This window comes from Engystomops pustulosus, chromosome 3 (genome assembly GCF_040894005.1).
Source record: "Engystomops pustulosus chromosome 3, aEngPut4.maternal, whole genome shotgun sequence".
Taxonomy (NCBI): domain Eukaryota; kingdom Metazoa; phylum Chordata; class Amphibia; order Anura; family Leptodactylidae; genus Engystomops; species Engystomops pustulosus.
In genome coordinates this window covers 198854718-198877305 of record NC_092413.1, presented here as the reverse complement: position 1 = coordinate 198877305, position 22588 = coordinate 198854718, and the positions used below count along the sequence as shown (strand labels likewise).

Here is a 22588-nt window from a genome sequence, read left to right as displayed (position 1 = left end):
TTTGTACTTCCTCAACACTTGTGCAGTGATTGGAGCGGCAGAACACGTTTAACCTTCCCCACTTCCATTATTGGGAATAGGACTCCCATTCACTGGAATGCTTGTTGTCCTGTTTTTTTAATTTTTGGGGGTTCCAGCAGCTGGACCTTTACCAATCACTTGTTATCCCCTATCCTATAAGTATAGGGATATAACTTGAAAACTTGGGACAAACCCTTTAAAAGGGGTTATTCCCATGAAGACAAGGTTCTTTAAATATTCTCAGAATCACAAAATAACACAATCTCTACAGCATTTCACAGATCTAATTCCAACCGGTCTATCAGTCCTGATATTTATATTTTGGTTGTCCCTGGATACGACCATAAACTCCTGATTGTGGTAATTCAGATTCCTCTGGCATGAAGAGCTTCTATTGTACTGCAGGCGGAGGGCAGAAGGCAGAGAGCACTACAGAGACAATTCCTGTCCAGCAACAGAGGAGACGGTTGTACTGACTGTGACTGTAAGGTGAGGTAGCAGAGCTGAGGGTGTCATTGTGTCTTATAACCATCTAATGACACTTATCTGTCTCATCTCTTTTTCTTTGTGCCAAATGCTAGTAGAATCTTCATATGCTAAATGCAAGTGTAGATACACCCTAGACACTTATAATCTAAGCACATTGTAAGCACACAGCATTTCATAGCACATAGGGATCATGTAGTGTCTGTTTAGTGAGTCCCTGCCCACACTTTGGAGTTTTACACTGACCATTACTGAGTTATAGGAGCTACAACAGCAATAAAACTGAGTAAAATTGCAAAGTAAGGGGTCAAAAATGATCTTTATTGTCTAAACATCACTAGAGGATTAAAATTTGAGAGCTTTCTTTCATGGGCAGCCCCTTTAAAAGGTACTGACTGCTTTAGTAACCCATTGTGATGCAGCAGTACCATGTAGAAAGAGGTTTAGATGAGACAGGGTTATCTGCAGCCCACACTACAGCTTATGTCAGATCTCCACTTACAGTCATAGGATGGATAATGTGACTACTGTGTCCTTAATGTTTCAGATGGATACACAGATGTATGATTGTTACTAGACTTCTGTGTCCATCATATTCACAGCTTTGTTATACAGTCCAGCTTCATCTATAATTGTAGATGAGTCAGTCAATGGAGTCCTGCATCCAGCTTGGAGGGGGTTGTTATACATTATGATAATACATCACGTGTCATGTAACCCATCAAGGAAACGTATGTATCTGATACTAAATGAGATTTTTGCCCCTTTATTTATGCAGCATCTAGACTATGGAACAATGCAAACCACTGATCATTTATAAAATATTTAATGTTCTGTCGCTCCGGTATCCGTCATGTAATTATTTACATCCTGAAACATTAATTCAGAAAACATCACATGGGACGATCCATAATTAACTCATTTATATACAAGCTGCATCGTAAAACAAAAACAAATAAAAGGAGAGGGGCAGGTTATAGGGTGGCGGGCCCCAGGGCATCGTATAGTCTTTGAGCCGCCAGCTGTACCAGTTCCCGCAGGGATTCGTCTTCATCCAGTCCCTCCTCACATTCCACAGTCTAAGGGGGGGAAATAAAGCAGAGGATTGTAAGGAAACTGCAACAAACTTCCTAAAAGCATGACCCAGGTGTGACATCCGTGTGTCCTTTACTATTGGAGGCAAGCAAAGCGGAAGGAAGTGCATGGAGCTTACACCACCAGGATATCAGTGAGCCGGGTCACCACTCCCCATTACTTCCATGGATGTGGGACATACATTATCCAGGTGCTGGAAGCCAATAGGCAAATGCCCCCTAAAAGGAATCAGTCACCAGATTTTACCTTATTAAAAATACCAGCCCCTCAGGTAGGGTATGAAATGTCCAATATAGAATAACCCTCTTATGTGAAACCTGAGGGGGCTACTAATCAGGTGAAAGCTGGTGACAGGTTCCTTTTTTTTGGACCAGGGTAAATTATAGGGATGGATGTTCAAATAATATAACATTTTTTTTTTTATAATCTCTTTACTCTTACAGTTATATGAAATTGACCTACCCGGGTCTCCAAAGAAAGATTGGCAGATTTCCCGTCCACAGTGACTGTGATAGCATTGTCTTCATTACTGCTCACACATTCCTCTCCAAACATGTCCCTAGAGAAAGAAGAGCGTGTAAGAGACACAAATTATCGGAAAGTTGTGCGTTACTGCAGATTTAAACTAAAAAAAAAAAAAAAAAAAAAAAAAGAGGAGCTGAGCAGCATCACCACATGTGCAAAGACCTGGTGCTGATGTATGGAAGAAAGCAGGTATGTTCTTACTAATCCTGGACAACCCCTTTAACGATGGACTTCTTACTAAAGATTCTCCATCCTTACAAATTCCCATCAAATAATTCAGAACATCCTTACATAGATTGATATAGATACATTATAGATGATGATTTTCTACTGTAGTCGTATGTGGATCTTTATGTCAAGGGGAGAAGAGACTCATGCAAGTAATAGGATTAGTCGATTGTGAATGTAACACCCCAAACCTCATAGTTACTTCCATACTTACTGCAGCATAATCTCCAATCTCTTCTTATACGCTTCCATGTCCACTCCTTTAGTGGTTTTACGACTCACCGCAGCTGAAAAACAAATAACAATTCTTTATAGACCATACAAAAAGGACGGGGAACGAGTGTCCAAAATCTTTGCCAGCTCAGAACCGAACCAATCATGAGAAGTGGGGTTCCACGTGTGTCCAGTATGAATGGTTGGTAGATCACACATTTTCACCAAACAGCTGGTTCCCATAGACTTTTTAATTCTAATTTCCAACCTGCTTTTATTAATCACATTACGGCTTCCATTCACTGTTAAAAGTATATTAAAGTCTCCCTGGCTGTAATCATCATCATTATCTGCTCTCGGCTTAATCTTCCCTTTTCCCTCCCTTCCTCCTGCAGACAGCAGCTGACCCTGTGCTCCAGGCAGATATATGTCAGCTCAAGTCTGCATGAGGGAAGGAGGGAGGAAGGAGATGCTGACACTGGAACTCCAAAATCCCTGCAGTTTGTTGGTAGCAAGCCAGGTATCCTTTACAAAATTTTAGAAGGTTAATGGAATTAATGAGGATATGAGAATCTGTCATCAAGTGAAAATGTGTGTCCAGATGACAGGTTCCCATTATAAGTGGATATAGTCAGCAAAATATAAGGAAAATGGTGACAGGTCCTTGTTTCAGTACGACGACAATTCTTGATGCAGACCAGATCAGCACTACCAGCCCCACAAGGTATACAAGCAATCCAGTTATGGAGGTAGTTTAATATTTATATGTAAATCATACGTCAAATAGAAATAACAAATATATAGAAACATAAAACATTGGAGCTCCCACCTTTCTGTATACGGGGATTTGACTGAAGTTCCAAGACCACTGTTGCCACCGTGTCGGCGTACATATCATTGGAAGGGTTCGCCACCCACTGAAAGGCAGAGGATGCGCTCAGGTTAATAAACACATAGGTACATGTATTAAAGTACAAATAAGAATACAAACAAGGCTTCTAACCAGAAAATGCACCTCCCCAACTCACTGCTGAAATAGTGGTTTCTCTAATCCCAGCCAGGGACATAATCTATGTGGACATCATTTGTGTCTCTGGGTGATATGTTGGTACATTACTTTGTACAACAATTCAGCAGCGAGTGATACAGATTAGGAATAATTTTTTTTTTTAAATAATTTTTTTAAATAAAAAAGCCCTTTACAAATGTCTGCAAAACATGTAAGATCTGTGAGGATCTGCTCTTATTTTAGCTCCTTATGCCCTTGTATTTATAAAAAAGGGGCTTTAAAAGTTATGCAAATGAGCTGGAGAGGCTCCAGGCTCAATTAACAGCTATGAAGCTTAAGCTCCGTCGGCTCATTTGCATAATCCTTAAAGATTTTTTTTTTGTAAAATCAAGGGCACAAAGAGCTAAAGTAAGAGCAGATCCTACCACAGGGGGCATACACCAGTATGCCAGTGGGCTTGGTTTACAGTCCTTCATCCTGGTGGTAGATTTCCATTAAATAGTCCACCAATTTGTAAAGAAAGTGTCTCACCTCCAGTATAACCATGCCTTGCTCCTTTACCACGGTGATGGCCTTAAAGACCCTCAGACAGTCCTTTTCATTCACTTCAATTTCTTCTACTTCCCCTAAAAGAGTGAAAATGCATTTAATGTGTCCATATAACAAGGACATGGCCCTGGACCATCCCTTTAGGATACATTTAATGCCTTAACGACCTGTCCCTTTTTTGTTTTTTTTTTCATTTCCATTTTCTGTGTAACAAATTGCACTTCATAGTGATGGTGTTGAATATTCCATGTTGTGTACTGGGAACCGGAAAAAAAAATCCAAATGCAGTGAAAATGGTGAAAAAAAAAAAAAACGCATTTGCGCCATTTTCTTGTGGGCTTGGATTTTACAGGTTTCACTGTGCGTCCCAAATGACATATCTACTTCATACTTCGGGGCAGTGCGATCACGGGGATACCAAATTTGTATAGATTTAATAATGTTTTCATACATTTACAAAAATGAAAACCTCCTGTACAAATTTTTTATTTTTTTATTTTGCCGTCTACTGGTGCTAATAACTTTTTCATACTTTGGTGTACAGAGCTGTGGGTGGTGTCATTATGTGCAACTTTTAATGACAATTTTTATGCTACCATTTTTAGGATTGTACGATCTTTTGATCACTTTTTATAGAATTTTTGATATTTCTCAAAATGGCAAAAAAGTGCATTTTCGACTTTGGGTGCGATTTTCTGTTACGGGCTTAACCGCAGTGACAGTATATGGGTATTTTCATTGTAATTAAATGGTTAAAATAAGACAGCCTCGGGTCTTTGGAAGACCCGTAGCTGTCATGGCGACTGATCCCCACCCCCTGATGACGTCACGGGGAGCAACGATCGTCTCCAAGATTTTAAAATCCTTTTGGTAAGAGCGTAATTTTTCTTTACTTGAATTTAACGAAAATTAATAATATAAAAATATGGGCCACAAATTCACAGCATCAAGGGAATAGCTTAGCCCGATTGCAACGTTTGCGCGAATCACAAACCTGTGAGCTGCTGTAACTGGTAGGATAACAGGTTAAAGGGTCCGGTGTAAGGAATTGCTTGGGTCTGGGTCACTGTGCTCATCGCTAGATCTGTGTAGCCTAAGAGAAAGCAGAGAAAAGGTAAGTGACACCGGCAACGTGACATCTCCACTATTACTATTTAATCTATGCTTTTTTTACATCTGGGATACATATGATAACTATGAGATGGCAGAGCAGAATATATCAGTCTGTAGTAGGAGGAAAGACAAATAGAATAAAAAAAGGCTACACAGGGTAAATCACACATTTATAACTTTTCACAGCTTGCACCTTATACAGCTGCAGAAATCTCCTTCATGTATCATCTTACAAGGTTATATGCTCAGAGAGGTCTGTAAAAGACTATACAGGAGGTCCCCGATTTAAGGACACCCGACTTACAGACAGATCCCTCTGTCCACTGTAAAGCTCTCTGGGTGCTTGACTTTAGTGAAATAATCAGCTGTAAGGTGTCTGGAATGAAGCTTTATTGATAATCCTTGTTTCCATGACGGCACAAAATTTAGAAAATCCAGTTACAATATTAAAATATAGCAGCTTAGACTTACATACAAATTCAACTTAAGAACACACCTAGAGAACCTTTCTTGTATGTAACAGGGGGACTGCCTGTATTATATACTTACTAGAGAGATCACTGGGAGAAAGGATGTGATAGTTGAAGTTTCTTTTCACGAGGATCCCCGAGATTCTTTGACTTTGCTCTGGTTTCTTATCCGCAAGTGAACCCATCACCTGTAATAAGACCCATTCAGAAAATCTTACTTATTACATCCAACAGTGTCACTCTAAGATAAAGCACCCCTAAATGATATAGACAGGGCAGCGCATAGACAGTGGGTAACACAAAACACTAACCTTAGCTAGTTTTTCTCCTCTGAAGTTTAGGGTCACAGCTTCTGTGTTCCTGGGATTGTGAACCTCAATTTCGACCTCGTCGTTATCCTCGTATTCGCGGATGAGGGCAGCTTTAAGACGAGCCATTTCATTTTGTTCACCGTGCACCAGTATCTGTAAGGATGACATGTATCACTCGCTGATCTCCACTAAGGCTACATTCACACACACATGTATGGGGGACGTATATACGGACGCTGTATATACGGCCGATATACGTCCCCCATACACCTCTATGGGCTCACAGCCCTGTACGGGAGCGGTACGGGCTACAGCGCTCTGTAGCCCGGGAAAAGATAGGAGAGGGGCGGGGGTGAGCAGTGCTTATCCCCTGCTCCTCTCTGCAGTGCCGATGTATGCCCGCCGTACTACGGTACGGCGGGCATACATCGTGTGAATGTAGCCTAAGACCAAGGTTCTCCATCATTACTGATACCAGGTAGACAGACCAGCGGACTGACTCACCACATGAGGAGGCTTCAGTGCTCGGATAAACTCGCTGGTTTGCTGGTAATCTGTGTGTGCGGAGAAGGAGATGTAATCTACAGACATCTTCAGTGGAAGCTTCTGACCAGACATGGTGGTGATCTCCTCAGGCTCAGACATAATGTGCTGGGGAGAGAGGTGATTATTTGGCAATGGGTCATAAATCTTAAATATTCCAAGATTTAATAGATTTTGAAAGGAAATGAATGGAAAATTTTACCCTAACTGCAGAAAACCCATCAAACAAAGGAGGTAGTAAAGCATTAATAGCTGTACAGATACTGCGTGGGAACCAAGCTCTAGTTGTTCTCAGGTGGTATTTGACCCATTGGAGTAACACATCCTACCTGTCCTGGGTTTTCACCCAGAATATTATGCACAATGCTTCTTTTTTCATAAGTGTCTCTCTCAATAAGATGGACTCCCCTTTCAATGAGAGAGTGATTTTGCCACAGATTTTCACTGACGAAAACCTGTGGCAAAGACTGTAATGTGAACAGGCCCTCTGACTAATTTATTAAAGGACATCTACCACCAGATTATGGGCACTGCACAGTCCTATTATGGATGCTTGTTACCTCCAGGGGATGATGAAGCAGATTCCAGCCAAATCCAGGGCTTCGGTATTGCCAAGAAAAGAACGATATAGAAATATGTAAATGCGCTTGCGCAGCCCGCAAGTTACTACAGCGGATTTCCAGACAGCCGGATGCAGTCACCGGATTTCTAAGGGTAGTAGGGTTGGCCGGAGGGGTAAATAATAAGCAGCCGGAGGTGCATAATTATGGAGCAGAGGAGCCATGAGCCTGAGCACCTCAGGCTTTTTTACATATTTTTATATCATTATTTTCTCAGCAATACCTAAGCCCTGGATTTAGCTGGAACCTGTTCCTTCAACCCCTAGAGGTAACAAACAACCAAAATAAGACAGACAGTCTACCACCGATAATCTGGTGGTAGATGCCCTTTAAGAGGGGGTCGGGTTATTAAGACTGCCACCAAGCACTAATACAGGAATAGGGGTTCAGCTCAGTAATGTGCCTCTTCATGTACATATGGCTCTGAGCCCAGAGAGCCTAGAATAGATTATATGCACTTACCAAGAGCACATACACTGCATGCTGGGCACAAAGAAGACATGTAGGCAGACATTTCTTACTGGAATTATTTAAACCCTCCGTTTTACCAACAGGTTGATTCTACAATAGCCAGAAGCACCATTCAAGAAATGATAAGTGTTTAGAGTTCTAGGCAAAAGTTCTATGCAGCAGCTTTATGATCAGACTGTAGGGATGCCGACCAATTCTGCAGCCTCTTACCTTGGCTAATGTTCCTTCCACACAGTACCCAGCAATGATGACCCCGTTCCTCTTATCAGTACACCAGCTCTCAAACAGCTCTCTGGACAGCCCGCTCTGCATCATACCCGGAGAAGCCATCACCACACTGGGACCTATGTCATCAAAGTGATCCATGCTCTGGAATAGTAAGACAGAACATTTACTTTGGTATATAACATGCATTTATATGACATCAAGGAGCCTGCTGCGTACAAGAATATGTTATACCTTCAGGTTGCTGATGTGTTTAAAGACAAAAGGATTATTGATGTTGATCTGCTTGCGGATCTTGTCGTTCATGGCGTTGACGTAGGTCTGGTACACGGCCATACATTTCTTAGCCAGCGATGAGGCATAGTAGATGGGGATGTCATGCAGCTCAGGGTGGTTCTGCCAGTATTCATCTGTAGGGAAGATAAAATATACATATTAGATAGATCTATAAGGTCAACACACTGGATCTCGAGGTAGTAACCCACAGTGATACTGAATTAAAATGCTTTGGGAAGTTGAATATTCACCTAAAATCAACAGAAGTTCTTGAGCTCGTCCAAGAGCAAACACGGGGATGAGGCCCCTTCCTCCTCTATTCACGATGTCATGTACCGTGTTACAGAATCTGGCTTCCCTCTCCTCCCGCTTCTCGTGTATGTGTGTGCCATATGTAGACTCCTACATAAGATGAAGAGCACACAGATTAGTGTTTGGGACAGACATAAGTGAGACAAGTAGCACAATTACAACACTGTTCCGAATATATTTGGTGGTGCAAACCGCTTCTCCAAACCAAGAGTATATCTTAACTAATTGCAGATGCTGTAGTTCAGCTTCACTTTGCATTGTCCTTGGTGGTCTGGATGGTAGATAATTGAAATTCCACTAAGAGAGAATGGGGGATGATCACATATCCCTGAAGACCTGTCCTTGACTTAAAGGAACCTAAGGGTGCGTTCACATTGTACATTTTGATTGAGTCCTGAGACAATCCAAAGCTTCCGATCACGTGCTGACTTAGCATTGCGTTTCTATCTTGTTTGAACAGTGTGAACGAGGTCTAAAGTAGAGACAGTATCTGATGCTCTGCAATATAGGCAAACTTTACAAGAAGATCTTGAACGGGGACACTTACAATAATAAGGATATCTGGCTTAATATTAGGAATTTCTGCTGCCATGAGATGTCTGTCCTCCTGTCTGGAGAAATCTCCAGTGTACAGCAACTGTAAAAACATACAAACATATTGAAGTTAATTTAAAACAGCAAGTATCACTGAACTGGCTTATGAAACAGTTTTTAAAAGCGTTATTTCCTCACCTTTCTGTAATCGGATGGCTGTAACATTGTACTTAATATAGTTATAGAGCCGAAAATACTTGAAATTTTCTACTCTACAAGCCATTAGGCTGCATTCACACATTCCACATCACAGCAGCTGAGAGGAGGAGATTTGCCTAATTACATAGACGTCAAAATAGCGCATGCGGTAGCACAATGTTAACGCAAGCATTAATGCATGGGGTTTGCAAACGTGTGAACCCAGTCTTAAAAAGGGTTGTGCTAACTTCAATCGGCAATGGCCCCACTGCTGGGAGATTCATCCCCAGCTGCCTAGAGAGCAGGGCCCTGTTCTCGTTTATTGATCCTGCTGATCCATTCAATAGTATGGAAGTGTAGTAAAGTGCTAAACACAGGGCACAAGCATCTCCTACACTTATTCACGGTCTTTGTGAGAGTGTCAGTGCTCAGCAAATTCCAACACTTCCATACTATTGAAATGAGCAGCAGAAGGCATGTGCGTCCTGCCATACCTATTAGTGAGAATGGGACCCCTGTCCTGCAGATTACTGGGAGTCTATTCTCATGATCAGTGAGGGTCCCAGAAGTTGAACTCTCACTGATCCCTTATTATCCCTATTATCGAAGGGTCTCTCTGCGAGGTTCTTTGCAGCAGAGGATAAATTCTCAACAAAAAGTATCTGCACACAGGAGTGGCCATCTCTCCTAGGAGGCAGTAATAGGAAGGGCTGCATATTATTCAAGCAGCTGCAAGAGAACTACACACGAGTATCCTATAAATGTCGCTTTATCACATGGTGCAAGTCTTTGTTAAAATGTTTAGAACTTACTTTGACACCAGCAATCTCAATCATAAACATGGCAGCTCCTAAGACATGTCCGGCGTGATAACACCAAAACTTGATACCCGCTACTTCCTTCACTTCATGAAAGTTGATGGTCTCAATCTTGTCCATACTTTCTTCTAGATCGGTTTCAGTGTACAGCATGTCATCCGCAGAGATGTTACTGAAGGCGAGGAGAAGAGAAACAAACTACATTACACAATTTATATTGACTTGTACTGAAAGAAAAATACATACAAAATTGGTTTTCACACTTTAAAAGGATACACTGGCCAAAAATTAACTTTCCCATATTCTCTTATGGTTTGCCATGTGTCAGTCTCATGTTTCTATGATTGTATATCATATGGGGATTTTTTGCTTAGCAGCAGCTCTGATAACACTTTCTGTACTAGAGTCTATGAAGATAAAAGTGTCACCCACTACAAGCACCAGGTCTTACTATATGAAGAAACTGTATCACACTGGTTCTTGACAAGAAAATAGAAATTCCCATCACAGTAACTAATAATAACGAAACATTTTCCTGAATAAGGAGCTCACATCTCGACCATTGACTGTATACTTATCTTATCTGGCTGGAGAGGATAATCGCAATACCTCCTATCTAGTAAAGATGTTTCTAGATGGTCTCCACTCCTGATTTTGGTTAACAATTGACTAAAAATTTATGAAATAACAGAGGTGAAATAGTCCCTATCCTAATCTCCTACACACGAGTCCCTGAATGAGTGATCTGTATTCCTTAAGACTTCCCTTTATCTAAGGGTCCTTATAGTTCAGGCAGTTCTTCCATTCTACTCCTTGATCAGCTTGGGATAAACATCGCAGCCGGTTCTTCTACTATTGAACCAGCCGTGTCTTATGATCCAGTTATGTAAATCTGTGATGTCTTCTAACCACTTTATAGTCTAGTAAATCCAAGGATTGTTTGCCATACAGTATCACAAGCTGAAAAGGCTGCCATATACAAGATAAACTGGTTTTCAAATCAGGTTAATTCTTGTTCTTTGCACCAAGTATAGAACCAGATCCTGTCCGGATCCAAAAGTTTTCAAAAAAGAAAAGAAAATGTTCCTACATGGAGAGCAAAGTATCAAATCAGATCTATAATAAACGTATCTGCATTAGCCTCAGGGTCAGACTCTGCTGCAAAAATATTAAAGTATTTAGAGTATTAAAAGGACATCTACCACCAGGATGAAGGATTATAAAAACCATGCACAATTACATGCTTGTGTGTGCCCCCTCTAGCTGGATTTGCTTTTGCCTTTGTTTATAACAGGGAAAAAAAAAAAGCCTTAAAATTATGCAAACGAGCCTGGGAGCTTTAGGCTCAGTTTACACCCATTTCATTTGCATAATTATAAAAAGCCTTTTTTATGTAAAAGCCAGGGGGTAAGCAGCTAAAATAAGAACAGATCCTGCCAGAGGGGGCACACACCAGTATGTCAGCATTTAAAATACTTGATGCTGGTGGTAGATGTCCTTTAAATTTAAACGAAATATATAATTTATGATATTTACATAATAATTATGCATAGCTGTAATAAATGTTCAGGCTCTGTATAATTTTTGTAATATTATAGTGAAGCACCAGGTGGCAGGCCATTACTATCCTGAGTAATAATAACCAAAGTAACAGGATCTCTCTGAAGTCTCAGATATCAAGTCTCATGCAGCTATGCATGGCCCATATTGCAGCTGCAAAGCCTGCCACAACTGCAGGTCTACTGATGCAAATGTACAAGAGCAGAGATCCCCCTGATGCTGCTAGCCTGTTTCATAGTGAGGACTAAACCAGCGGACATAATACAAAACATATAATACAACATTATTCAGTCATTGTATCCTTCATCTCACACATAGATTACCTGACTTTAACATAATCTGACAGCAGCCATCTGTAAATTGCCTTGGTAGCGTGCGTCATAAACGTCCTGCCTTTAAAGCTTGTCTTCTGAAGAAACCATGGTAGTGCCCCACAGTGATCCAAGTGAAAGCTAAGGAGTAGATACACAGTGACCAATCAGATCAGATCTAGAAATGTACACGTCATACACCTATTCCTATGCCAGTATATAATCTGTGCAGTAATATTAACCCCTCAAAATGATATAGAATTAGCATTACAAAATAGCACAGTGGAAAATATTACACATTAGTGAATGGTGAAGCTGTATTTGGCCTTTTAACTATTGGTCTGAGTTTCGATAAATGTTTTATTGTGGAACTGCATTGAGAATAATGGAATTAAAGCTAAAATTATGTGTAAACATAAGAAATAAACACCAGTGTTTTACTTACTGACTGATCAAAAGAAGATCGATCTCTGCAGGATCAATTAAATCAATATAAGGAAGTGCGTCCATTCCTTCCAGTCCAGGGTGGATGCCGCAATCCAGCTAAGATCAGAAAAAGGTCAATCAATAATAATAAAGGAGTTTAAATACAAGCTGCTATTCTATGTTATCAGCCAGCTCCAATCACTGCTGTGCCTAGTTAGAACAGAGTTTTATGTTACCTTTAGGCCTTGTGCACAGTGTTTTTTCTGTGGCAGATATTGTGGTATAGGCTACAGAAAGCCAAGGCTAAGCCTTGGGTATCAAGCTGCAGGTTGCACACAGAGTAACCCAATGCAAGATAAGTACAAGACCTTCTTTATCCCCACACACTGAACAAAGATGTGTCAGTCTCTGCCTCCCTTAAGGGGTTCACTACATAATCTTCTTTGTAAACCAACACTAAGCACATGGCACATGGAAGTCAAGAATTTCTCTTGCAAAATTGTGGTTTGCTGCCGCTGTAAATTTTTGCTGATTTTTTTTTTTTACAGATGCAAATTAGGTTTCGACAGCGGGTGTTGTCAGCCAGACCACCATTATCATTTAAACTACATTTGGAGTGGGATTTACATACTTAGCACACACTCATTGAGGACTCATTTGTGTGCAGCCTAATGCCCACATGCAACTTTAATCCATGAAACTTGCACCATGCTCTAGAGCGATTTTCCCAGACAGAACTTTGGATATGAGGATTTCCATTCTGTGATTTATACAGTTCCGTGGTTCTTCTCAGTCAGGGAAATCCTGCAAGTACATGGAGCCAGTTCCTTGGACTGAATCTGCTTGCAGGCAATGGGCTTATGGCCGGTTGTACATAACTGAGTTTGTTCCTACAAGCTAGCTCTGCACGCCTGTGGGATCTACCAGCCCAGACATAGAGCTGCTGATATGAAATGCAGAGTTTAATTTAGCAGTTCTACAATTAGCATGGTAAATACTGCAGAAACTCAGAGCAGCCTAAAGCATGCAGTTTTTCCTTTACTCACAGCTGTGGCCACTCACCATGATTTTTCTTCCTTTGAATTCCAAAATGATACATGATCTCCCGACCTCTTGCCCAGCGCCACTGGAAAAAAACACATAACTATTATTATACTACTTCTCCAAGTAATAATCACCCAACTCCAGATTACAGAACAATCTTTGCTTAATTCACCGGTCAACAATGGAAGAAAGTCGACAACTTATAGGATCAATTTCCCCATGCATTGTAATTGAGAACTGAGAAACAAGTCTTTGAGAAGACTTTTGCAGTTGTCAAAAGTCTACAATGTGCATAAGAGACTTAAACCCCCCCCCCCCCCAAAAAAAACCCTTTATGTTGATAAAAAATAAACTGGCATCAAATTATGTGGAATCTAGCTATGGTTTGTCATGCGTACTGCTAGTGAAATGGGGGGCGTGCCTCGGCAGAGACAGTCAGTAAGTGGAAAGTCATTCAACTTACAAAAAAGTAACAAACTTGTGAATATTTTAGGGAATGTAGAACCAATAACAATACAGACTATGGTCAAATGCAGACATAAGGACGTGACATGTAATTTGTGAGCAACTTCTCCATCTCAGTGCGATCTTCCACGACACAACCGTTGCACGTTGAATTCTTTGTCGCACATACAAATACGGTTTTGCGGTCACAGATAACACAATGACAGTTATCATAAACGTCCTGTTTGCCATCTAGGTATTTGGTGGGTAAAGTATGGCCCTAAAATATCCAGTCACACAAATATTTTGGGTTGCTCAATCACTATCACTACATTGCGCTACTCTAGTTGACTAGCGGTCACCACAAGAGACAATATGGCGATTTTCTCTAACTTTGGGTGTAATTGTTGTCAAGACTTTGCCTAATGGACCACAAATACAACATATATCAGGGACCTACAACCTGGAAGTGTCCAGGGGGTAATCATGAGGGCATGCTGAGAGCTGTAATAGCAGGCTCCTGACAGGAGGAGGCCGGGCAGCAGTGACTACATATATGGAGGGCGCACTCACAGCGGCCTGATGAGGAGCTGGTCACTCTCCTCCGCCGGGATCACGTTCTCCGCTTTCCTCTTTACAGACATCTTAAAAAATCCACCACATTCCGAGCCAGTCTGCCCCACTTCCGGTCTTCCTCTGTTTCCTCTATCAGTCCACCTCCGATTATGCCCCGCCGTTTCCGGTGTACAATGTTCTCTACAGGAAGGTTCCGCTGGCTTTTTACTCTGCGGCAATGAGCCCAGTTTTATCCCGGTCTCCGCTATAGCGGCTCGGTAGATGAGTGTGAGTGATAGCCCCAGCTACGGGAGGGAGGTAAGTGTAGGTTATAGGAGCCGTGTTCTCTAAGCATTATCGATGCTTCATACGCTATAGTAACTGGGCCTCTAGTTTACAAAACTACTTGCCCTTGGAGCAGTTGCCTCTAGCAACCAGTCAGGGTGCAGCATTTATTTTTCCAGTGACGGTTAAAAATGAAAGGAGTGATTCTATTGGTTGCTATCAGTAACTACTTCGCTTCGTGTCAGTTTTGTTCATTGTAAATAAAGTTTTGTCTGCTTGGCCCCAGTCAGTCTGTAAAGCAGTGGACCCCACTGCTTGGACATTGCTGGGAGTTGTTGTGACATAAAGATTGTTTTGTCACATTGCAATTTTTTGTTTGTAAGACGCCTGTAGTAGTAGAAGTTTTATCCAAGCTTTTTTTTTTTAACAGATTTTTATCAATACATTTGATTTTTGAATGACATTTGCACAAATGTTTTGGTCACATGACTTCTCTGTTGTCCAGCATGTCACTATATAATGACGATTTAAAGGGGTTCAGAGACTGAAAAACATTGCTCCTTTATTCCCAAAACAGCGCCACATCTGACCATGGTTTGTGCCGGTATTGCATAAATATGCAACACAAACCATGGTCAGATGTGGCGTTGTTTTGGAAGATAGCGGTCATGTTTTTCAACCTTTGGACAACTCCTTTAAGGCTCCAATTTTACTAGATACCATAAGAGGAGAGTTATCTTATGCCGGCACTTGTGCATCACCAGAGCCCCTCTCGGCTTGGGGTGGACAGGCAATAACCCCCCCCCCCTCTCCCCATTAGCTCTTGGCATATTTTTATAACTTTTTTTGAATTGCAGAATCGCCAGCGGTAATTAATTTGCTTTGGATTATAAGCCAGTGACTAAGATCTTCTTACCAGAGATGGTGATAGGTGGGCAGTGGGCAGAGAGGTCCATCTGTAGCTAAGAGGCTTATGTAAGTAGGGTGTCCATAAGTTGGGGACTTTGTATATTATGAAGGTCTTACCCGGTTTATTATTCAGAACTGTGTTGGTAGTCGGGTTGTCCTTGTAACAGTCTCACTCTGAATGTCTTTTTTCCTTGCAGGAAGTCCGAATGGAATTGTGATAAGAGGATGTTCCGCAAGGGGAAAAAGAGACACAGCAGTAGTAGTTCCCAGAGCAGCGAGATCAGCACCAAGAGTAAGGTCTGTACCTTCTAGGATACAACAGTTCTTCTTATGCATCTTGATGGCCTTCACATTCAGCTAATGAGTGAAAGTGACATGAGTAAGGCTGCGTTCACACATTTGTAACACACAAGTTTATCAGGGAGAAGTGTAAACAACTCTGCGTTCTCTCCTATGCACTTGAATTGCCTTTAAAAACACAATTAAAACACAACGTGTGAACATGGCCTCAGAGTCTCATAAATGTGGTATTGATGGTCTATTCTATAATGGGGCACCAATGTTTTAGTTGTAAACACCCCTTTATTTATAAGGCCGTTTCTTTTGGAATTAATAGACTAAATCGATAGAAGAAATTCAATAAATTAGATTTATCTATAACTGTATCTTTTGGTGTACATGGTGGATTGTTGCTTCTTTTATTATGAATCCTTTTACATTACAGTAACATTTTTGTCATCAAAGGGATCAATCAAGAAAACAATAGGACTACTTTCTTTACCATATGACAGTATATAATGAAGATTAGGAAATGTGACAGGAATTGCAAAAGCCCAATTGACTTGAATAGTAGAATAATTTGGAATCAGGTGTAAACAGCTTCTGTAATGTGTTTATATAGGCAGAATATTTGATAATTTATCTTCTTAATATCAACATTATTATTTGCTGTATGTTTTATATTGACAGCTAGTTGTGTTTTTTCAGTCTGTAGATTCCAGCCTTGGTGGCCTCTCTAGATCCAGCACCGTGGCTAGTCTGGATACTGACTCTGCTAAAAGCTTTGGTAAGATATTTTCTAAGGTAACCAAAAGAGGTCACTCTGAAACTCTATTATATTCTCAAAGAATTGGCACGAGCATTTTACGAAAATACACTTACTGTATTACGGCACCAACTAGAGAAGAATACAGGGCATGGAGGCTCTATAGCGCAAAACATGTAGTCCCTAAAAAATCCAAATAATTGTCACTGGCACTCTATAATATACTGCCTGCAAATTCTACTGCCTGCAGATAGGACACTATGTACAATCTGCTCAGCTCCTCCTACTCTATATCATGCTACCTGCAGATAAGCTCCTCCTGCTCTATAACATGCTGCCTGCAGATAGGACACTATGTACAATTTGCTCTGCTCCTCCTGTTCTATAACATGCTGCCTGCAGATAAGATACTATGTACAGTCTGCTTAGCTCCTGATGCTCCATACAATGCTGCCTGCAAACAAGACATTTCCAGTATGAGCTCATTTCCTGGTGACCCTCAGAAGTCTCAGGGAGATGACCATATGGCATGTTCTGCACAGTAATAAATGTGTGTGTCTCCTTTAAAATTGAAGCACTTGCATGAAACTCACAGGAAGTTGCACTTCCTCTCATAGCTGCAGAGATAGCTGAGCAGCCTGTGATTCAATGCTGTTTGAAGCATGCAGGCCACGGGGCAGGACACAAGGACGCAGAAGAGAAGTAATTGGAATCTATCAGCGCAGGTAATACTTGTGCGTATGCATGTTTGTTAACCTTTTCATCTCTGCTCCCCATAGGACAAGCCTCAAGTAATTTAGAGCCCTGTGCTGAGTTCAAGGTGAAATATGTGGGATCCCTTGAAAGATTAAAGCCTGAAGACAGCAGAGCGCTGCAAGGATCACTGGATCTGATAAATTATATTGATTTTGCTCAGGTAACGGTTAAATCAGTCGTGTGGGAGTCAGGACAGGTGTATTGTTAAAGGGAACCGGTCAACAGAAAGTGACCTAATAAACCACCAGCAGTATGTTGCCAAGAAGCTGAACACCTTCCGGATTATGTTTCTCTCATGACTCAGTGTGGTGGTTTCATCCAGAAAATCAACTTTGAGGTGAGATGTAAATTGGTTGTATAAAGTCAAGGAGGAGGAGAATTTAACTCTGAAGTCAAGCTCTCTCTTCCTCAGAAAACCCCCTTTACTGTAATTGATGATCCTGCATCCATAGACATCACTAACCAGATCTCCTGAAGTCCGATGCACAATGTCAGTCACATAGGAGATGTGCAGAGCTCCCCACCTTGACTTCACTGTTATAATCTCCTCCTCCTTGACTTTACACAACCAATTTGCAGCTCACTTCAAAGTTGATTTTCTAGATGATTACACCGTGATGGACCATGAAAGAAACAAAACCTAGAAGGTGTTACACTGGTAGTGGATCAATTTCTGATGACAGGTTCCCTTTAAAATAATTGTTCTAGGCCAGCGGCGCACGCCAGAGTCTCACAGATTGTGCCGGATTACATGGACCAACCACAGAGCAGAGGACGGGACTCCATGGATCATATAATATAAGGAGTCCCTGCCTCCCTGCAAATTCATGATTAGAGAGGTGCACTTTGGCTAGTCCATGAAATCCTGCCACCTACAGTTTTTCACAGACCAACCTTGGTCCTGTGCAGTCGCCCTTAAGTTTGCAGTTAAAGACACATGGGGGCAGATTTATCAAGCAGTCTGAAAGTCAGAATATTTCCAATTGCCCATGGCAACCAATCACAGCTCCCCTTTAAAATATTCATGAGCACTGGTGAAATGAAAGCTGAGCTGTGATTGGTTGCCATGGGCAACTGGAAATATTCTGACTTTGAGACTGCTTGATAAATCTGCCCCATGGTGTACATTGTTTTAGGCTATGAAGATGCTTCACAGCATTCCCTATTAACTTCCCAATACACATGCATGCTAAGCTCTGGGAAGTGTGCATATGATTTGAATGGGGCAGCTGCAGGGAGACAACTGTGGGGTGGAAGCATTGGGTATGTTGAAAACCAGTTTCAGGATATTCAGGGTATCATGACACCTGCAGGACCAGTGTAAGGGTAAATTGTACCAAAATACCTAAAATGATGTCCTAACCCTAATGTAAATTTAAAAAATCATAGCACAACATCCCTGCCATTACTAGCTCTGTCCTCTGAGTTTTTTACAGCTTTTATTCTCTATTTTAGCAAGATGGAAAACTTCCTTTTGTGCCTTCCGATGAAGATTTCATTATGGTGGTTTCAAAATACGGGATTAAAGTAACTACCTTGGATCAGTATGTAAGTGACTGGAGATTTATTTCATCTTTTTTCATGCTATTTGCTTAGTAACATTGAGTACACATGGTGCTAGTATGTTGTGTGTCTTAGTAAGGAATACGACAACATTTTTACTTTACTGCTGTGTTTGGTAAGTATACATGATGTACATATGGGAGCCAGGACACAACCACTTAACTGTATATACCATATATGCAACATACAGCTGCACGTGGTCACGTGAGTTCCCATGATGCGTTGTGAAACGCTTTTCAAAGGATTCTGGAAAATGCTAATCCAAAATGCAATTCAGACACATCATGTGTACCCATCCTCAAAGGGGCAGTCCCTTTAAAACCAATGATCCTTTAACCACAAGACAGGAGATAAGTTAAAGATTGCAAGTGGTCTGACTGCTGACTGTAGCACTTGAGTGACCGGTGCTCAATTCAATTCTATAGGTCTGCGTTGGGGATCCCTTAACCCTGTCTAGTTCTATTAGTTAAAAGGGTTTGTCCTAAGTTTTCAATTTATTCCCCATTGACAGGACAGAGATGATCTGATCAGTGAAATTCCGAATGCCGGGAAATCTGTTCTCAATAATTAATAGAGCGGTAGGATGAGGATGTTGACAAGCACAGCGCTAGGGTATGAGAGTGCTGGAGATGCAGGAGCGCTGTGCTCAGCAATTTTCAATGCTCCATACTATGTAATTGAGCAGGACTCCATCAATTAAAGAGAAATGGCCCTTTTCTCTGAACCAGTGGAGGTCCCAGCACTCAGACCCTCATCCATCCACTAGTTATCTCCTATTCTAGAGTATAGAGGAAATGCAGATGGCTTGAAGCACAGATGTAAATTTGTATACCAAAGCAGCTGGCCTTCGGATACATCATGAGGGGCGGGGTTTCATAATACGTTGGCACATGATAAATTAAACATTAATTTGATTAACTCCTAACCGGACCAGGACCCTTGGGAGATGCAGTTTATTACCCGCTCTTCACTTGTCACTGCATCGCGCTGAAGTTTTCCCAATATGATTTATAAAATAACCCATTGCCATGGTCACCCTGTTTGCCGTGACTATACACATTATATCAATACAACCGAAACAAAATAGGGAAATTATGAATAATGTTCATTTTGAGTTCATTTGAAAATTTAAAAAAATGTTCTATAATTTACAAAAAAAGCCTTCCCCCCCCCCCACTTTTAACCCCAAATAAAACAGAAAATGAAAAAAAAAAAAAATCTTGAAACTTTTATTACGTTTTAACTAGCTCTGTGTCCAGAAAAAAAGCTGCAAAAAAAAAAAAAGCTATCGCCCTTAAACCGCTAAGGACGAAAATTAATTAATAATAGCCCAGTCATTAAAGCCTTTTTCAAGGGGTGAAAAACACCATGCCATCAGTATTTGTGAAGAGGTGTCCGAATCTGTCTCATGCCCCCCAAATAAAAGCATCATAACAATCTATTTTGCTGTCGGTTCAGGTCAAAAGATTGGTAGTCGGATGATAGAGAGAGCCAGGCGTGTAATCTGAGGCTCACGTGGAGCTCATTCCTGACCGGATGCGTTTAAGTGGACTAAGCCCCTCCTGTTGCGTTTGGATTGTGCTTCAAAACACCATACAAACGCAACATGTGAACGCAGCCTCAGACTAGTCTAACATCAGTTACTTTTCACTACCTCCATTTTGGTTTATGGACACCTACAGATTGGAGTGATGGGTAATGGAGCACAAGGACCGACCATGGCTGAACAGATTAATTATTGAGCAGAACGCGGTTGAATTTTCCATCTTGATTTTTAGTAAATCCCTTTAAGGTTTGACCCCGATCTGGGCTCCTGCATGTAGCATTGTGAGTAACCCGTGTGTTGCCTGTGGTTGTAGGACGTGCTGCACAGGCACCCGCTCTATCTCATCGTCTCCATGGTTTGCTATGATGATGGGCTGCTGGCTGGAAAGAGTTTGCTCGCTCTGAAGACCAAAAGTGCCAGTGAGGACCAGTGTAGCCTGTGGGTGTATCAGTGTGCCAGCCTGGTAAGTACTCCTCCGTTCCTATAAAGCAAGCCAATAGATTTATCATAAACAGGGGTCCAGTGACCCTTGTTCTTGTATCAGGAGAAAAAATTTGGGATCTGCATCTATTGGGCATCCACAAACTGTAGTACAAACCGATGTACCCAAGAATGCCAGATCTGCTACACATGTAAAAAAACATGGCTGCTTTCTTCAAACAGCGCCACAACAGACCATGGGTAGTGCCTGGTATTGCATCTCAGCTCCATTTATCTGTATACACCTAAGCTGCAATATCAGCACACACCATGGTCAGGTTTGGAGCTGTTTTTTTGGAACCAAGCAGCCATGTTTTTGGAAAACCCCTTCAATGGAATTCTTAATACTCATTTATGAATATCCTTAATCTAGGAACATGCCCAGTCCATCTGTAAAGTCCTCTCCACAGCGTTTGACTCTGTTCTCACCGAGAAGACGCGAGTGCCTGCAGAATGACTGCTCCAGAATGTTTTATGAAGAAAGCCACATTTCAGGACGTGTGAAGACTTGAATGTCACAGATCTATATTTTTTTTATATGGAAATATTGCTGCAGTTATGAAACTTCCATCCACTTATTCCACAGGTGGAGGAGCAATGGTACAATAATTTATATGTGTAGGTACCCATACAGGGGTGTACACAGGGGCAATGAAGGGCTGTTCCATTAGTGGATTAAAAGAGTCTTCCGTAAATAGCGCCTCCCAGCATCATTGGTTGTATCTGGTATTGCAGATCTGCTCTATTGAAGTGAATTTGGCCAACTGCAATACCAAATGCAACTTATGGTCATGCATGGCGTTGTTTTTGGATTCGTGTGCACCAAATCTACTACTAAAGCCCCTGCTTACATTAAGTGGTACTCAATATTTAATGCTTTTTCCTTTGAATGACATTTAGAATATCAATTTTGATATTTGTAATTGATTTCTGTTGGCCAGGAAAACTCTTGTGCTCACGTATTCATAAAGAATTCCTTTTATGGTCAACATTTTCCTTACCTGCAGAAGGAGGAGAGTATTCTCCGGCCACAAACAATGGATCCTGGGTCTGATTGCAGACCATGTGTAATCGGTGTCTGAGGCCTGTTCACACTAACACACACAGGAATGGGACCGGCGCTGTTGGGACTGTGTATATGAGCCCATAGAAATAAATAGGGCCATGTGCTACCCATTGCATAAACTTATATGTGATTGGTGTGCATGAGGCCTCAGCCCCTGACAAGCTTGTGAATGTGATGCGCCCTACTAGCAGCAAGCGCTGGCTGGAATATCCAGTCCGAACACCAACAACCGGAACTGAACTGACATGGACTTGTCACACTCACTAGTGTGTAAGGGGCCTTATTGTGTTATTCTAGGTGGGACAACACAGATATCCAGAGTGCTGACGCAGCTGTCTAAATAGATTACAGGTTGTTTTACACAAAATCGAACCCAGGGAAGTCAATATCCAAAACGACAAAAAGAAAGAAAATCGAATTGAATCAGTTGCATTGGATAAATTCCCCTTTTCCTGATATAATACATATATATTGCTGGTTTATCTCCATTGACCTTTCATAAAGGAGGTGAGACAGACAGCGGTGAATGAATGATCACATGGGGTAGTGTAATATATTTAAAACGTTTTTGTGCCCTTGGT

General features: G+C 41.3%; 3 protein-coding genes across 7 annotated transcripts in view; 1 reads left to right on the top strand and 2 right to left on the bottom strand.

Moving 5' to 3' along the window:
- LOC140122554 (isoamyl acetate-hydrolyzing esterase 1 homolog) overlaps positions 1-22588 on the bottom strand; it is a 92108-nt gene that overhangs the window by 17782 nt on the left and 51738 nt on the right. The window lies entirely within an intron of this gene.
- On the bottom strand, positions 1318-14510 carry CPSF3 (cleavage and polyadenylation specific factor 3). The gene is made up of 18 exons (XM_072143541.1): positions 14376-14510; positions 13377-13440; positions 12334-12431; positions 11901-12029; positions 10012-10189; positions 9015-9104; positions 8407-8557; positions 8114-8289; positions 7865-8023; positions 6525-6671; positions 6021-6173; positions 5789-5897; positions 5121-5219; positions 4109-4203; positions 3398-3485; positions 2570-2642; positions 2065-2161; positions 1318-1586 (listed from the first exon to the last, which is right to left on the bottom strand). The coding sequence occupies exons 1-18, from the start codon at positions 14444-14446 to the stop codon at positions 1482-1484; spliced, it is 2082 nt and encodes a 693-aa protein (XP_071999642.1). The 5' UTR covers positions 14447-14510; the 3' UTR covers positions 1318-1481.
- Positions 14508-21400, top strand: ITGB1BP1 (integrin subunit beta 1 binding protein 1). 5 transcript variants are annotated; one of them, XM_072143543.1, is made up of 7 exons: positions 14508-14635; positions 15749-15848; positions 16539-16617; positions 17376-17512; positions 18808-18900; positions 20775-20924; positions 21315-21400. In XM_072143543.1, exons 2-7 carry the CDS (start codon positions 15777-15779, stop codon positions 21396-21398), a joined length of 615 nt encoding a protein of 204 aa, XP_071999644.1. In that variant the 5' UTR covers positions 14508-14635; positions 15749-15776; the 3' UTR covers positions 21399-21400. The 5 variants fall into 5 exon arrangements, with proteins under 5 accessions (XP_071999644.1, XP_071999647.1, XP_071999646.1 ...); XM_072143546.1 differs by having other exon boundaries at positions 14524-14639; XM_072143545.1 differs by having other exon boundaries at positions 14559-14675.

Excerpts from the sequence above, each read along its gene's own strand:
- CPSF3 (XM_072143541.1), bottom strand. The coding sequence starts at position 14,446 with ATGTCTGTAAAGAGGAAAGCGGAGAACGTGATCCCGGCGGAGGAGAGT. Across the intron at positions 9,105-10,011 it reads TTGAGATTGCTGGTGTCAAA|TTGCTGTACACTGGAGATTT; the intron begins GTAAGTTCTAAA and ends ATGTTTTTACAG. Across the intron at positions 6,672-7,864 it reads TGGAAGGAACATTAGCCAAG|CACATTATGTCTGAGCCTGA; the intron begins GTAAGAGGCTGC and ends CTCTCTCCCCAG.
- ITGB1BP1 (XM_072143544.1), top strand. Across the intron at positions 15,849-16,538 it reads AGATCAGCACCAAGAGTAAG|TCTGTAGATTCCAGCCTTGG; the intron begins GTCTGTACCTTC and ends GTGTTTTTTCAG. Across the intron at positions 20,925-21,314 it reads TGTATCAGTGTGCCAGCCTG|GAACATGCCCAGTCCATCTG; the intron begins GTAAGTACTCCT and ends TCCTTAATCTAG.